General features: G+C 29.9%; 1 protein-coding gene and 1 long non-coding RNA gene across 3 annotated transcripts; both read right to left on the bottom strand.

The window, feature by feature from the left end:
- On the bottom strand, positions 1 to 941 carry LOC146943024 (E3 ubiquitin-protein ligase ATL23-like). The gene has a single exon (XM_085757117.1). The coding sequence runs from the start codon at positions 749 to 751 to the stop codon at positions 368 to 370; it is 384 nt and encodes a 127-aa protein (XP_085613243.1). The 5' UTR covers positions 752 to 941; the 3' UTR covers positions 1 to 367.
- Positions 942 to 11,511: 10,570 nt separating this feature from the next.
- Positions 11,512 to 15,569, bottom strand: LOC146943023 (uncharacterized). 2 transcript variants are annotated; one of them, XR_015032933.1, is made up of 6 exons: positions 15,136 to 15,569; positions 14,451 to 14,588; positions 13,283 to 14,324; positions 12,610 to 12,801; positions 12,240 to 12,371; positions 11,512 to 12,151 (listed from the first exon to the last, which is right to left on the bottom strand). It is a non-coding gene; the product is annotated as an uncharacterized LOC146943023 (long non-coding RNA). The 2 variants fall into 2 exon arrangements; XR_015032932.1 differs by having other exon boundaries at positions 12,610 to 14,324.
- Between the last annotated feature and the right edge of the window lie 1,193 nt (positions 15,570 to 16,762).

Genomic DNA, 16,762 nt, shown 5'->3' with positions numbered 1-16,762 from the left:
TTAATTCTAAAAACGTAATCATAAATACTCCTTCAAAAGTTCCAAACGCAGCAACATTATTGGATCACTACTACATTAGTGACTACTAATAATTCACAATAAAACAAAATAAACCTAAAATTAGAAAATACTCCTTCCATCCTTCTGCCGCACGCCGCTTCACTTTCCCTTCATTGCTTTTGCACAATTATACAAAACTTTATATTCATATAATTGTACATAATTCCAACAATTTGAGAAAGTTACCGCAGTAACTACAGTAATTTCTTATAATTTTATCACAATTTTTGTGAACTTTGCCACACAGCTGTTTGTAATAATGTCAAATTGAGTGAGTGCATGTTTAATACCACCGAATTTTGATCGTTCAGCAGGGACTCTCAGAATTGAGATTCTGGGGGTCAAGTTTTGCTCTACATAGAGGACACATAGGGTGTTTGGAGAGCCACGTGTCAGCACATTGGAGATGAAAAGCGTGGTTACAACCGGGTAAGAGACGAGCCGGTTGTTCATCAACAATATCGTCAAGGCAAACCGCGCATTCGGTAGACGTGAGCAATTCTTTACCGGTGATTTTTGGAAGGTTTTCAAGATCTAACGGGGAGAGACCCTTTTCGGTGACCGGCTTCAACGGTGGATTTGAATCTGAACGGTGACGAGTGGTGGCGTAGAGAAGGCACATGTAGACGACGAAGATGGCACTCATTCCTAGACAAGGAAGAAAAAGTGCCAAAAGAACTGTATCAAGCATTGTAGCGATGTATGTTGATGCACCTTCTTGGAAAATTGATTGGGAATTTGGGAGAGAGATGGGATTAATGTGGTGCGGGTGGTTGGAGAAGGAGCGCCATAAGGAGTGCGTGAAGAAAGAGGCAGCAACGGGTCATGATATTTGGTTTGTGTGGGTTGATGTGGGGCAGAAGGTGGGTATTTATATATGAGAGGGTTTGGAAGAGTTATATGGGTTCTCTTTGTGGCGTTGCGTGCGTTTGGTTATATGGGAAAATATCTGGGGTATTGAAAATTGATAATTTTGAAATAATCAACTTTGATTTTCAGCTGAGTTGGACTCATTTATTTCTCAACGACCACTATGAACTAATTATTTCACTTTCACAGCTGTGTTTCAACTAAATTGAAACTATTCACAGCTGTATTTCAGTAGTAAATATTAGAGTGTCATACACTTTTTTGTTAACTAAACTATATTTTCTCCTCTAAAGTAGTACTACGAGTACTGTTAATTCAATTTTTCTTTTTTGAGGAATTTTACTACTCCCTCCGTTTCAAAATGAGTGTCGTTTTAGCCAAAAAAAATTGTTTCAAAATGAATGTCGCTTTCAGTTTCCAATGCAATAATAACTTTTTCTTTTCAATTGTACCCTTCAATTAATACTATGTTACACTACTTTCAAAGGATTATTTTTTCTTTAATGAAAAACAAACCAATAGTTGATTAGGATAATTTGGTAAAATTGCTATGACATTTGACTACTTTATTCCATTCCTTAATTTGTGTGCAATTGGCTAAAGCGACACTCATTTTGAAACGGAGGGAGTATTAATTTTAGAACCTACTACCAGTATTTTGTTAAATAAGGGTGTGTTTGTTGAATCCAATTTTGTGATATTGTGGCGGAAAGTCACTGTCCAACCACATTACACAAGTGACTTTCTCATTTTAAAATAAACTAGTATTTAGACCCGTGCGATGCACGGGAAGTAAATTATGGCACTGATTAATAAATAAGATATTGTAAATGAAATATTAGTTGTTAATAAGCATGAAATAATGCTTCCAAAACAAAAACAATAAAAACCTAAAGTAATTTAGAATTCTTGATATCACAACAAATAGATAACTAAAAATAACCAAATGCAACTACTAATATAATTTTGCCTTAGGAAATAATATGCACATTTATAGATAATAAAGCTGTATCAACTCTCAACACTTGAATCGGTAAAATTCAGTTTAGTGTCCATGACTTTTGCTAGTTCCAATGAAAAAATTCATCATAAAGATGATGATCAACCTGCCATGAAATAGAATAAATTTGTATGATTAGATATGAATTTTTCTTTTAAATGACAAAAGTTATAAAGAGAAATACAAATTACATCTTCATATAATTTTCATAAAAAAGTATAAGGAAAATGCATAACATGTTGTTAATTTGTAAATCAAATTTAGTTGATAAGTTTTAATTTTTATGGCAACAACCAATTTTAAATAATTATATATATATATATATATATATATATATATATATATATATATATATATATATATATATATAGTACCAAAGAAATACATTGTTTTAATTAAAAAAAAACCTTTAAAAACAGCTAGATGCACACAACAAAAATGAAATAGAAAATATATACAAATATTGATGTGTAAATTACCTATCTTAAATTCTGAAAGACTTCTTTGTAGACAACATTATAAGTTTGTTGGAGACATGTCCTTCGTCTTTGCAAATCAGCATCTTCATCCCAACACGTGAAGTAACGCGTGAAGGAGCGACATTTAACTATCCATGTGAAAATATGGGTTTTGAAAGATATATTCCAACATTTTTAACAAATTGTCCTTGACTCTTATTGATAGTCATTGTAAATGAGACTACAATAGGAAACTGTTTAAGTTGAAAAGTGAAAGTAAGTTTTGAATTATATGGAGATGGAGTCAATGTCAATCTTTGGAAATAAACATTTTGTCCAATATTGTGTCTTGATTTATCTTTGCCTAAAGTACGAAATTCCCCATTTGGGTAATTATAAGGCGTGTGCCATTGCATATAATCCTAATGGTTGATCAATATTTCTCAACAACATTATTGGAACTCCAACCTTGAGATTTAACTCATGGTTCGGCGACCCTGAAGATTTGACGGTGTTCATAAATTATGGAGTGAGAATCTCATCAGGACTATTAATATTTTCATCATGTGTAGACGGACTATCAGTACATAAGTATATTTTTTTCTCACCAGGAATCATTGATAAAATGTAATTGTTTAATGAATCAACAATATCATTGGTAGGTGCTAAAATTGCCCTATTTTGAAAAAAAAAAGAATGAAAGATCACCAATTAAAGCAACATGGTCACCTAAATTCTCGATCAACATACCATCTATTTCCATTTCAACTTCCTCATAATTGTTTTCTCCGATGTTTCCATCTCCAACATTTAAAATTCAATCTAAGAACTCTTTGACTTCATTGACATCAGAACAGGAAGATCCAGTTTGAAGCCTCATTTTTTCCGTCAATTTTAAGACTCGTCAATATTTCCAAAGGTATGATGAATTAATGCTAGCATGTACAACATCATATCTTGTTCCCTTTGGAATGACCGGAAGAATTTGCCTCAAATCACTTTTTTTTTTAAAAAAAAAGTGATTTTTGTTGGGGTAAAGAAACGAAAATTTAGATAGTATAAATTTTAAGTTAAAAAAAGAAGAACTCTTACCACTTGTGTGCTTATTCAAATGCCTACTCCGTAGAATTAACATCTTCGTAATTGTGTGCATCTCGGTAAGGTTTTTTGTGTGGCTTTTCGCATAAAATTTACTTTGTGCTTATAACAAACTATGAGTAATATGTGGATTTGAGAAAGTAAAATGTCTAAATGCAGATAATTTCAACTTTGTTGCCAAAGAGACACATTATCACCATGAACTCATAAATCATCATAAATATAAGAAATGGAAAATAAAATGGAAATCAAAAAGAGAAGAGAAGAAATGATAAAAGCCAAAAATTTTAAAGAAGGATAAAAGCTAAGATTATTCATTCAATTTCATTCTGTCTCGTCCACTCCTACAAATTAAAAAAACTTAAAAACTCTATTTTCTCTATTATGAGTATTTTAGATGACATATTATTAGTTTCTACAAAACGTTTACAGCGACGGAAGTCATGAGGATGATGTGTTTCTCTTATTTATTAATACATGAACATGAATTAAAACGTTGATCAAGCTGATACCTATCACATTCTGTAAAAAAAAAAAAAGATACCAATCACACAAAAATGCAATAATTACTAAAAATCAATATGTGAAAAAATATTAGAGACCATCGAATAATCAAGATGTGATATAGTAGTGTGTCCTACCTGTAGTAGGACATTGTTAAATTTTAAGGCCAAGATCAAAATATTAATTGAGATTACACATGCAGATGGGTTTTTGCCACTTTATATGAAAGGGAATACTGATCATGTTATGAAAGACAATAAATAAAATAAGGTGATTTATTTTGGTCACCAACGCAAGTGATTTTGGTCATCGTCGCATCTCCCAATATATTGATGTAGACAAAAAACGTAAACATGTTATTTTTCGATATATGACACACATCACCAAAGTATCAAATGTCATAAGAACCAAATTAGCAAATGTCAAAGGAATAAATTTCCAAAACAATTAAGAAAGTACTTATTGAGTAAAAAAAATCGAAACAAAATAAATCTAAGTAGTCTAGACTAAGAAGTGCTAAAATATCAATCTTCGAGTTCTTGATTAATTTTGACAACTTTTTGCAACTTAGTGGTTGACGTCTGAGTTCTGTAATCAATGTCAATATGTGCTGCATCTCAGTCGCCATTTCTCTTTATCAAAGACTTGGATGGATAAGTATGTTTATGAATAGAATTAGCTTCATCATCAAGAAGCTACACGAATAAAAATTCATAGCAATAGCAATAGTTAATTAAATAAATTTTATGAGTACTATTAAAGTAGATATTAAGTGTATTTAACTACCTTCATGTTATCAACAGTTTAGGGAGTATTAGGACCATTGAAATCAACATCATCTTCCTCACCAGTTTGAGGAGTAACATGACACTTCATGTGATACTTTTTCTTAAACTCATTAATGATTTCACTGTCATCGGACAACTTTTTTGACGGCATATGTATAAAACTTCTGGTCAACATTTTTTATTGATTTTAAGTTTGAAAAGCATATCCTTGTCACGTAAGGTGTCAAGCTCAGTTGGATAATCATATGTGGTCTTTCCTTGTTTGTGATTTGTATTAGTAAACAATTAAGATCAAAGTTTATTGTTTTTATCTTACATAAAAAACGAAAACAAAAAATAATATATTTACGTTCATTACCAATTCCATTAGTTCTTTTGCAGTCTTTCCAAAGTATTGTGAAATAACTATATCAAACAACACAAAGGTAGTTGACCCACTATCATCCATAACATGAATGTGCACCATAAACTTGAAAAGAAAAGTGAATATACATGATAGATCCAATAACATTATTCAACCTACATAGAATTGAGAAAAAATAAATCATATAAAGTTAAACAAAGTTAGAAATATTAATAGAGATATACTTTAATCGTTGATATAAAAGCGAAGTTAGAAATAAAAATAAAAGAGATTCAAAGCAAAAAAAAGAATATGACGTAATTTAATTTGAAGCAAGATGATTTAATCGAAGGATGAAGGGGGTGAAATATGACTTATAAATGTTATTTGATGTTACTTATATAGAGAGAGTTGAGAGAGGATTAGTTTGGCATAAAGTGGCACACAGATGTAGACAGAGTTAGTTACAAAAAACAAACATTAGATGAGGGGTTTTTTTTCTTTTTATTTTTCTTTTTTTTTGGTGGCACAAATTTAATGAGAATTTTTTTTAGCAAAAGTTTGTTCAGGAAAAGTTAGTTAACAAAAAAAATTATGGGGATCGTTGTTTATATTTCCAAATAAATAGAGAAAATAGTAGACAAACTATGATGTCCATCAAAAAAATAAAAGATAAGATTATGAAAGAAAAAAGCGAAAAAAACAAACTAAGATTATGGAAGAAAAAAAAATGTATTTAGTAGTTTATGGCACAACAAACTTAGCAAAAGTTTGTTCAATTGCTTAATATATATTAAATACTAATATGAAAGAAAAACAAAATAAGATTATGAAATTAAAAAAAACGGAAAAAAAAACAAACTAAGATTATGAAAGAAAAAAAAACATATTTAGTAGTTTATGACACAAATTTAGCAAAAGTTTGTTCAATTGCTTAAATATATACTCCTATTAACTAATAATAATCATTAGATGTCAATATTACAATGACAAAATTAACCTCAAATTTTGGCTCCAAAAAGTAGTTTAAGACAACTTAAGAACTTTTATTAATAAGATAAGATACACGATCATTTTCTAAAAATATAAATAAACAGCAAAAAATTAGGAAGGAAAAGTGCAACAACATTTTTGGCTCCAAAAAATTGTCTAAGTGACTTAAGACCTTTTATAAATAAGATAAATAATTAAATTAAAAAAGTTATGTGTCATGTTATGGTTGGACAATAGCATCTGACATTTTCACCACATTATCACGCAAATGAGATTCCTAATATGGTTTGATTGAGAAAATGTAAACACGTTAAACATGATATTTTGTGGAATATGCATCCGTTATTCAGTTACTTAAGGTTAAGGGTGATTAAACTTGAATTAACATAATAGAAAATTGTGAACCGATCGAACTTAAGTTTTTATTTTTTTAGTTCCAGTGTATAATGAATTCTTTTATACTTTTTTTTGAAAGGAATTCTTTTATACTTAACAGTATGGTTTGATTTGTGGTTTTTATTATAACATACTAGCGGAAAGACGGGCACTATCGTGCCCGTCTGTCCGCTCTTTCTACTGTGCTAACGTATGTGATTATTTTATTATGTTTGTTTGTATAATTTTGATTAAATTTTCTAAACTTTTAAATATTAATGGAAATTATTGATATATTGATTTATAAACAAAATATTGTCAAGTTATATAACAATTATTTATGAACTCAACATATTTTAGTTTGTCTGCATATAAAATAAAGAAAAAATAATGATCTTTTATTGTTTATTCTAATAGTAATTAGTAACATCATAACATAAATGTATAAATGACATTTTATGTAAAAGAAACATTGTTATGATTGCGATAAAAGAATATCTTTAAAAACTACATTTTTCGTAAAGTCTTCATCTTATCCTTCTATTTTCCCTTCATTAATGAGAACTTTTGTTGAATTTTGAGAAACTCCTCTCGATAAAGCTACATATAATTGACCATGACTGAAAACATGTCCTGGAAGATAGATTCCGACATTGGGAATGGTTTGCCCTTTAACATTGATTTTTGCTCACATTTGTTACTAATATTTTTTTAGAGGATTTAAAGTCCAATCTTTAACATAATATTTTGCTCATGTTACTAATAGTTTTTTCCAGAGGATTTAAAGTTCAATCTTTAACATTGTTTTTTTGCTCATGTTTGTTACTAATATTTTTTTTAGAGTATTTAAAGTTCAATCTTTAACATTATTTTTTTCTCACGTTTGTTACTAATCTTTTTTTAGAGGATTTAAAGTCCAATCTTTAACATTATTTTTTGCTCACGTTTGTTACTAATCTTTTTTTTTGTAGAGAATTTATAGTCCAATCTTCAATAATATTTTTTGCTCACGTTTATTACTAATCTTTTATTAGAGGATTTAAAGTGCAATCTTTAACAATATTTTTTGCTCACGTTTGTTACTAATTTTTTTTAGAGGATTTAAATTCCAATATTTAACATTATTTTTTGCTCACGTTTGTTACTAATTTTTTTTAGAGGATTTAAAGTCCAATCTTTTCCATTATTTTTTACTCACGTTTGTTACAATTGATCAAAGACTAAGGATGAGTAATTTATATCAATAAAATAATATGGAATACTGTTTTTTGTGGAAGATATATGAAAATACTTGACAATCTTTGTCGGTTTTATTGAGGGGAACAACACAGATGTACAACATAAAAGCGATTGATAAAAAAGTAACATGAGTTGTTGTTTTGTGCTAGTTTTTTTGTGAGTTTGATCTTTGGTTAACAGAGGTAAAAGAGGGTTAACGGTGACGATTAGTGACATGAATTACTAATCCACGTATTATTTTATAATTGGCTATTGATATTTAAAATTAAGGGTATTTTTTGAAAGAAAAGTCCAACCCAAAGGCGTGCTTATGGATACAAAAAAAGCACACTATCATAGTTTGTATAAGCAATTATAAACCAGCAAAGTCAAATAATTCTTAAAATTAATCATAAATAATTTGAATCATAATCACTTATAAACCAACAAAGTCAAATAATCCATAAAATTAATCAACTTTGATTATTTGTAACATGAAAAAAAAAAACTTACAGGTTAATTCTGAATTCTGATGCAGATAGAGGTTAAGAAAAACTAAACAATGCGGGAACGAACTATGAACTGTGAGAACCCTACTTATTAATAATTTTAATATAGTGCTAACAAATCTACTAATCATTTTTTTTTGCTCACGTTTGTTACTAATCTTTTATTAGAGGATTTAAAGTCTAATATTTAACATTATTTTTTGCTCATGTTTGTTATTAATATTTTTTTAGAGGATTTAAAATCCAATCATTAACAATATTTTTTGTTTGTTACTAATCTTTTTTTAGAGGATTTATAGCCCATTTAATATAGTGCTAACAAATCTTTTTCTAAAAGATTTTGAATCATAATATTTTGCTCACGTTTGTTACTAATATTTTTATTGGAGGATTTAAAGTTTAATTTTTAACATTATTTTTTGCTTAATTTGTTACTAATCTTTTTTTTTTCTTACGTTTGTTACTAATCTTTTATTAGAGGATTTAAAGTCTAATCTTTAACATTATTTTTTGCTCACGTTTGTTACTAATATTTTTTTTTAGAGGATCTAAATTCCAATCTTTAACAATATTTTTTGCTCACGTTTGTTACTAATTTTTTTTTAGAGGATTTATAGTTCAATCCTCATCGGCTATTATTTTTGTTTAAAAAAATGAAAAAAAACTCATAGACTCGTGAGAAATAAAGCTGGAAAAAACATAAACTTTGGATTATTTTTTTTCATAAGTGATTATTGTTCAACTTTGATTTTCTCAAATTCTGATTCATTCATTCTTCTAACAAAAAAAAGTAAAAACAAAGTTTGAATTGTAATGTTGGCGGAAAGTAAATTGTTCGAAGGATAAAACAGAAAGGTATTCAATTCATGAAGTGGACCTTAAAGATATTCCATTCAATGGTGCTTCAGACGTATTGATCAAGTTTGTGAGCCTTGGAACTTTCTAATTTTTTAGAGGTGATGAGATGTGATCAGAGGGTACTACGATGAATTCTGGATCGATTTGAATTCATGAGAAGAGACATAAAGAATGCAAATATAATTTTTAAACTTTTTGTGAGTTTGATCTGTTGTTAACGGTGGTAAAAGAAAGTTAACGGTGACAATTAGTGACATTGATTATTAATCCACGTGCTATTTTATAATTGGCTATTTGTATTTAAAATTAAAGGTATTTTTGGAAAGAAAATTCCAACCCAAAAGTGTGCTGAAAGGGGTAGTTTTCTTTATATATAGTATAGATGAACCAAATCAAACCGATTACTTAGGAAAACATTTACCACTCAATTTAAAGATGCATTCGGGTTCAGTGAGTTTAAGGGGGATGTATTGGATTAAGATTTTAAAAGACTATTTTGGTAAAAGAAGTCTTTGAGATTTTAAAAGACTTTGTAAGATTGTATTGATTCTGTGAGATTTTAAAAGACTTTTTTTAAAAGACTTTTTACACTCAAGATTTATAACACAGATTTTAATGGATTTATAATAAAGATTTCAATGGATTTATAACACTACTTTTAAGATTTTTTTTAATTTGAATAAAGAAAAACCAGTGTTTTTCCGTAATAAAAAAAGTGATTATTGCGTAAAAATTCGCTCTACATTTTGTTTGCTAACGACTTATTGGCATCACACAATCCCGTATTTGGAGGTGCAACAACCTAATAGTTTCATCCATGGTCCAAGCTACATAACTATCTTTGTCTTTACCTTTCTCTCGATTGTTTTCTTGTTCATTTGATCACTAATATGTATAAAGAACGAACTAGTTATTTTACTAAAACAATTGTTGTTTCCTAATTGTCAAAAGTATGATGACTATGCACCAAATAATATATATTCAATAAAAATAAAGAGAACAACTACATAATAGTAAAAATAACACTCACTTATTATTTTATTTTTTTGGTCAGATAGCCTAGTGGCTAGAATTTACCTTATATAATAATGCATTGTCCTACCAACTGAGCTATGCTCACGGGACAACACTCACTTATTATTTAATAATAATAATAATAATAATAATAATAACAACAACAACAACAACAACCAGAACAACAACACAATATCAATAAAAAGAAAATGATTAATCAATATAACCAAATAATATCAGTGAAACAATTGTGGAAAGAAAAAGTAACAACAAATCATAAAATAAAATAAAATAATAACAATGAATTGTTTTAAAAATAAAACAAATTGGACGAAAGAAAAAAAAAACGAGAAATTGGAATGTAAAAAACATGGTATAGTAAGAATCGGACTACAAAATAACAACAAATCAGACCAAAAAAAAGTGTGTATGTTATCTTCTAAAAAAAAATCTCAAGGGGGAGACAGAAAAGTCTTGAGGCTAGGTGTGAGATTGTTAGGAGGTACATTTTACACTAAAAAGTCTCACAAAATCCATTACTCACAACAATCCATTAAAATCCGTAGAATTTTGAATACCAATAGACAATTTTTAAGTTGTGCAAAATCTCAATTGAATACCATTGGATTTTATTGGACTCATTAAAAAATCTTGAAAATCCTAATTGAATACCACAAGAATGTTTTGCATTCCTTAAAAATCTTGATTGAATACCACAAGACTTTTTTAAAACGAAAAAGTCTTTTAAAATCCATTGAAATCTCAATCCAATACACCCCCCTAACTCAGTTGGTAGTCATACTGCATAATTTATGCAAGGACCGGAGTTCGAACCCCGGACATATCCCACTTCTTCACATTTAATCGTGTGAGCTCTAGTCACTAAACTACTAGGAAAAAAATGCACTCGATCCTTTTTTCTTTTTTTTTTTTCCCTTCTTTTTCCGGCTTATGTTTGCTTTACGGCTTTTGTATCGGCGATAAGTATATCTTCTTTTGTAGTTCGGCTGGTTTAAGCAAGTCATCTTTTTTTATGTCATCTTTGCATGAATATCCCTGGAAGAAAACTCTACTAGACTTTTCACCCGTGCTGCCGCACGGGTCATATATAGTTCAAAACATTACCTGCACTTTTTATTAAAAAATGTAGGTGCGATATATTATAAGGTCTGTTAAAATAACTCATGTTATACGTATGTATGTTAATTTGTTTGGTAGAAATAAGCTTTTCACTGTCAGTATGTTTTGTTTGAAATAAGCATATATGAGTCGGAAAGTTAATGAGTCCGAAAGTTAGATTGCAATTGAGATATAATACATACTTGGAATATAAATGATTACATCAGTGTAGGTCTCAACATGCTTTAGATTAGAAAGCTGCCAATTAGTACATACTTGGAATATAAAGGATAACACCAGCATATCTGTCAAATTGTTATATTATAAAGCTGCCAATTAATTGTCCAAATACTAATATACATATAAATTGGTCTAAGGTGTATGCGTTTTCAGCAGATAAAAAAATCTGTCACGGAATGGCAGAACTAATTTAGAGTAGATATGAGAGAAGCAAGGTGATACTAAATGTATTTCAAATCACCTGCTTGTCTAAGTGGGCAAATAATTCAAAATAAAGTTTATTTGCACCAAAGTTTGGTTGCACACTCGCAATTTCATGGACAACACCGATTATATCTACAATATAATGACACATAGATGAATACCTAACAATTAATGAAATAAAAAATATGGTCAATAAGAAATAGAAAACAAATATTAATGATTGAGTTATGACCTTCAAGCCTTTCTAATTTGCAGTTCCCTTTAAGGATCTCAGCAAAATGCTTAAAAAAGTATCGCTTTGGTGGTATGTCTTTCATCTCTTGGACTTTGACAGTTGTGCCACCAAGAAACACAATTTTTTTTGAGTGATCACAAAGTTTTCATTAAAAATCATTGTCATACACAGCACCATTGTTGATGATACACGTCATATCTCCTTTGATCTTTCCCTTCCATTCAGGTGTGTGATCACCACGGATCAAAGCCAGAATCATATCACCCTAAATTGAAAAAAAGAGTTGAGAAAATTTCAGTTTTGTTGAAAAAAATAATAACATTGAATATAAAAATAAGCAAAGAAATTGTTACCTTCGAATCCATCATAACCATTTCAAGATGCTCATTGCCCCGACACTATATCAAGAATACGAACAGCAAGTTTCCATGTTTCCTTAAGAGTCATTGACATTTTTGATAGCATCAACTGACCGTGACATCTTTCTGTGTGATAATAGGAAATATGCCAAGTCAGAGTTCAAAAAATGTTGAACCATAAATAAGTTTGCTGCACAAATTGAAGCTCAAAATCGATAAACAGTAGTCCTTGTTCACGCATGTACAGATTCAAACTAAAAAAATGGAAAAAAAAAAAATCGCAAGATTACATTGTAGATTTAAGTTTTTATGCAACTAAGAAAGAACAAAAATGCAGAACCATAAGAATGTTAAATCTTCTTACATGCATGTACATATTCAAACTGGAAAAATGGACAGACCCGCAAGAAAACGTTGGATTTCAAAGAATACGCCTTTTGGCTACAGCCAAGCCCATTATGTCGGGGATCAGTCCCGGTTCTGCTACCATCGGAACATCCATGAATCATATCCTTACATATGCCGGAGCATACTTATACAACTTGGACTGAATCACCTATTTTAATTCAAAAGTAAAATAATATAATAAAAAATCTCATAGTGAAATATAATAAAACTTAATAGAATAGTACACAGAGATATCTTACTTACAAATTACAGTTGATTCTAAAACTCATGCTTCATCCTATGGTAGATGTTTTAAAGTTTTTTAACATAAAACATGAATCTTCAAAGAAAAAAATCAAAAAGCAAGTGAATTCAATGTTCCTTTATCATCTTTCAATAGATTTTTAAGCTCACTTTGTTACAAAAAAACTGACAGAAGCAGTCACATGAATAAGTGCAATGTAGCTTCTTCAACACTTGGTTTTGAATATATCAAAAAACTATATTACCTATCTAAGAGTCAAGAGATATATTGAATAAAAAGTTCAAATACTTGCAAGCTTGAGGGACCAATTTTTACTAACAGGATAGTATACAACTCACATTCAAACCATTTCAAAGATTGAAAAAATATGAAAGATAAAAGTTACCTGGTCCATAATTTTATAATTACCACACCTATCATTGGATACTTCAAGTCTAACCTCTTTCTATGTTTTAGACCAAGACATCTTCCAACTACTAATTAACAAAAAAAATGAGAAATATTTATGAACCTATAGAAACAAATGACTAATTCAAAAATGATCAAAGATATGGCATTTGGATGAATGGACAGAAATCCAAAAAGCTCCTATTGTTCACCAAATTAAGCTTACCAAAATCTGCATTCTTTTTGGATTTTAATAGTCAATAGTCATCAATCATTAACGGTACTTCAAAAAAAATCAATCATAAATAGTATTATTAAAACTAAAAACAGTATCAAAACCATGAGAAAACATAGCACAGTTGGTAGACCAACTAAACTAACTAAAACAAAACACAATCAGAATAATATTATGTCTCTAGTATTTCAAAAAAGATGTGCATTTAATAAAGAGATGCAGTAACAGACTATTCTTTTAAGGTTCTTATGTCATTAAAAGACTTTCCTGGTAAACACAACTTATCTTCAAACATAATTAAAGAGGAAAAGTATATTAAGACATAAAGACGATAATATAAGTGAATAACTTCTTGTTTGATCTTCATACAGAATACTTAAAGCAATAAATGCAAATTAAACAACAAATACACATCTCAATATATAGTCATAGCTTCAATAATGTAAAAGATTAATCAGTAAATTAATATCATAAAATGAAATATTGAAGCATTTCATGAATCACATTTATTGAAGCAACCTGTAATGTAGTCATGTCTTGGACTCAATCAACACAAAGGAAACAAAACATTATTTAGTTTGTGGCTCAAAGTGATAATGTTTTAAAACATAAACATACACCAGAAAAGTTTTTTGGCACAACTAACAATGAGTAGGGAGAGTATGACCGCAAGAAAATGTCAGTTGGCTTACAATATCAGGTAGCATTATGTGTGCATTCCAAACAATTAGGCTTGAACCGAAGTCTAGTATCTATTTTCCGATAGAAACTTCAAAGATACCAACTCAAAGAAATCATTGTTTTCCTGTATAAGATGCAACAAAAGCCAAATTACTACCTTAATAATAATAATTTAAGCCAAATGATTCAGTTACTCACAATTTTACAACAAATCATCTAATACCATAAGAGAAGCATATATAAGCATTACCTTAGTAGTCGAAATCAAATCGTCACCGAAATGGGTCGCCACTGCAACTTTGAGTTATAGATCAGCCACCGAGATCAAAAGCCAGCGGAGTTGAAAATGATGACGTAGAAACAAATATTAGAATTTGTTTGCTCTTTGCTGTCAAAACAAATGAACCATACAATCTACATTAAATTCAAGAAACAAATAAACAAAACAAAATGAAAATTCTGAATGTGTAAGCATCAGCTACAAATATTAGTCTAGTGGATTTTAAAAAGTAAGACTGCCAGAACTAAGAATCCCACAAGTTCTCGTTGTTATTGAGAGAATATATAATATGTTAGTACAAAAATTTTAAAAAATTTAATATATAGTTATTTTAAAACCCACAATCAGATAATAGAGAGTTTAAAACCCAACACCAACATTCAAAAATTTTCTAATTTTTTTAAACAATCTGGACTATCACATAATGCCAATACATTTTTGTTTGGTCTATAAATTCAACAAAATCAGATCAGATAAAAACTAAAACTGATAAGGGGTGTTGGTTTCTGATATACTGCTAAGGTTATAACCCTTTTTTCTCTGATTCTCCCAACACATGCAAAATTAAAATTTAATGGCGAAACACAACACAACAACCGGGAAGAACAAAACGAAAAACCCTGAAAATTAGAAATTAAGGAAGAACAAAACCAACCTATCATAATCAGTGTTGAATACAGAGAAAGAGAGATGAACTAAAGAAGGTATGAAGAGGAGTGAGAAAACCCTTTGTGCAGCGATTCTGATTTGATCGGAATCAAAGATGACTGCGGCGGAGTTGAAACGCTTGAGGGTGAGAGGAAATGATTAGAGATGGTGCTGCAACGGCTGGCGGTGGTGATACTGCAGAGCTCCGCTAGGGTTATGGCGGCGGGAATCGATGGTGGTGGCGGATAGGTGTGAGAGAAAAAAGGAAAGGAAATGGGAATGGAGATGGATGTGAATATGTGTGTATTGGAAAAATGCAATGTTTTGTGTCATTGGTAAGGGGATAGATATTTTAGGCGGTGGTGGAGCTTCAGGAAGAGAGAAAGTGGTGCTGAATACAGAGGGGGAGAGGGAGAGAGAAAGCCTTGGAAAAAACACGTTAGAAGGGAAAAGAAAGAGGCACACATTTTTTAAGTATTGAGCAGTGTGCTAAGTAATTGTCATGATTTATCTCATAATGAAAATGTGGAATCCAAATTTCAAATTTAGGAGCCAATTTAATTAAGCAACAGAGATTAATCTAACGGTTGGAATGATTTGGAGCCAAAAAATTAGGTTAAGTAAGTGGGATTAGGGTTAGGATGACTGCTAGGATTAGATATAAAAGATAGGAGTATCGGGTGTGGTCAATTTCTTTGTAATATTTTTTTTGGTACTTCTAGTGTCCATCATGTTTAATGAACCCTTTTGCCTTTTTTAAAAAAAAAATATTGTTAATCGTGACAAAATAGTTACACCCTCCGGTCACTATTATAAGTAAAAAATTACATTTTAGATTCATTCATTAAATGATGTATGTGGACTAAAATAAATACCATATACATCATTTAATGAATGAATCTAAAATGTAAACTTTTACTTATATTAGTGACGAGATGGTGTAATTGTTAAGGCTAGTACAATCAAAATTAAGCGTTGTCTAAAAAAACAATTAAAACAGCATTTTTTTAAGCGGTGTGAATCAAATCAAAGCGCGTATTTTTTTTTTTTTTTGCAATTTCAATGATTGTTAGCTTCAATATCGAACCAAATTGCTTCATAAATAATCCTACTCAATGATACATCATATTTTTATATTAATTTATATTAAAATAAATTTAAATTTTGATTAAATTTTCTTAGAGAATATTGATATATCCAATCAAACTCCAATGCAACTAAAAATTAAATTGCTCCTTTAAATACTCTTCGTGAAATGATTTATAAGTAGTTCATATATATATTAGAATGAAATGTAGGTGTAATTGTACTTCTAGTCGCGAGGGGAGCGTGAGGGCCACGGAGAAACAATGGATAAAATTTGTGTGTGAGGGAGGGGGAGAGAGAGCGCGAGTCGCCTTTATTATAAATCCAACTTTTTATTGATTCATGAGTGACATAAGACTTAATCACTCGCACTTAAAATCGGACAATCTTCACCACACACGTGAATTCTCACTTCTCACCTTCTAAGACAAGATCCAAAACATAGTGTGAATTCCCACTTCCTATCTTCTAAAACAAGATCCAACACATAATCCGTGTTGGTTTACCCGTATTTTTGCGAAATTTGTTTGTCAATTAAACATTTCTGA

The sequence above is a fragment of the Medicago sativa genome, chromosome 3, assembly GCF_051527215.1.
Source record: "Medicago sativa cultivar Bolivia chromosome 3, Bolivia_mono, whole genome shotgun sequence".
Classification (NCBI taxonomy): domain Eukaryota; kingdom Viridiplantae; phylum Streptophyta; class Magnoliopsida; order Fabales; family Fabaceae; genus Medicago; species Medicago sativa.
Note: the sequence above shows the minus strand (reverse complement) of the source record. Positions and strands in the feature narration are given on the sequence as shown.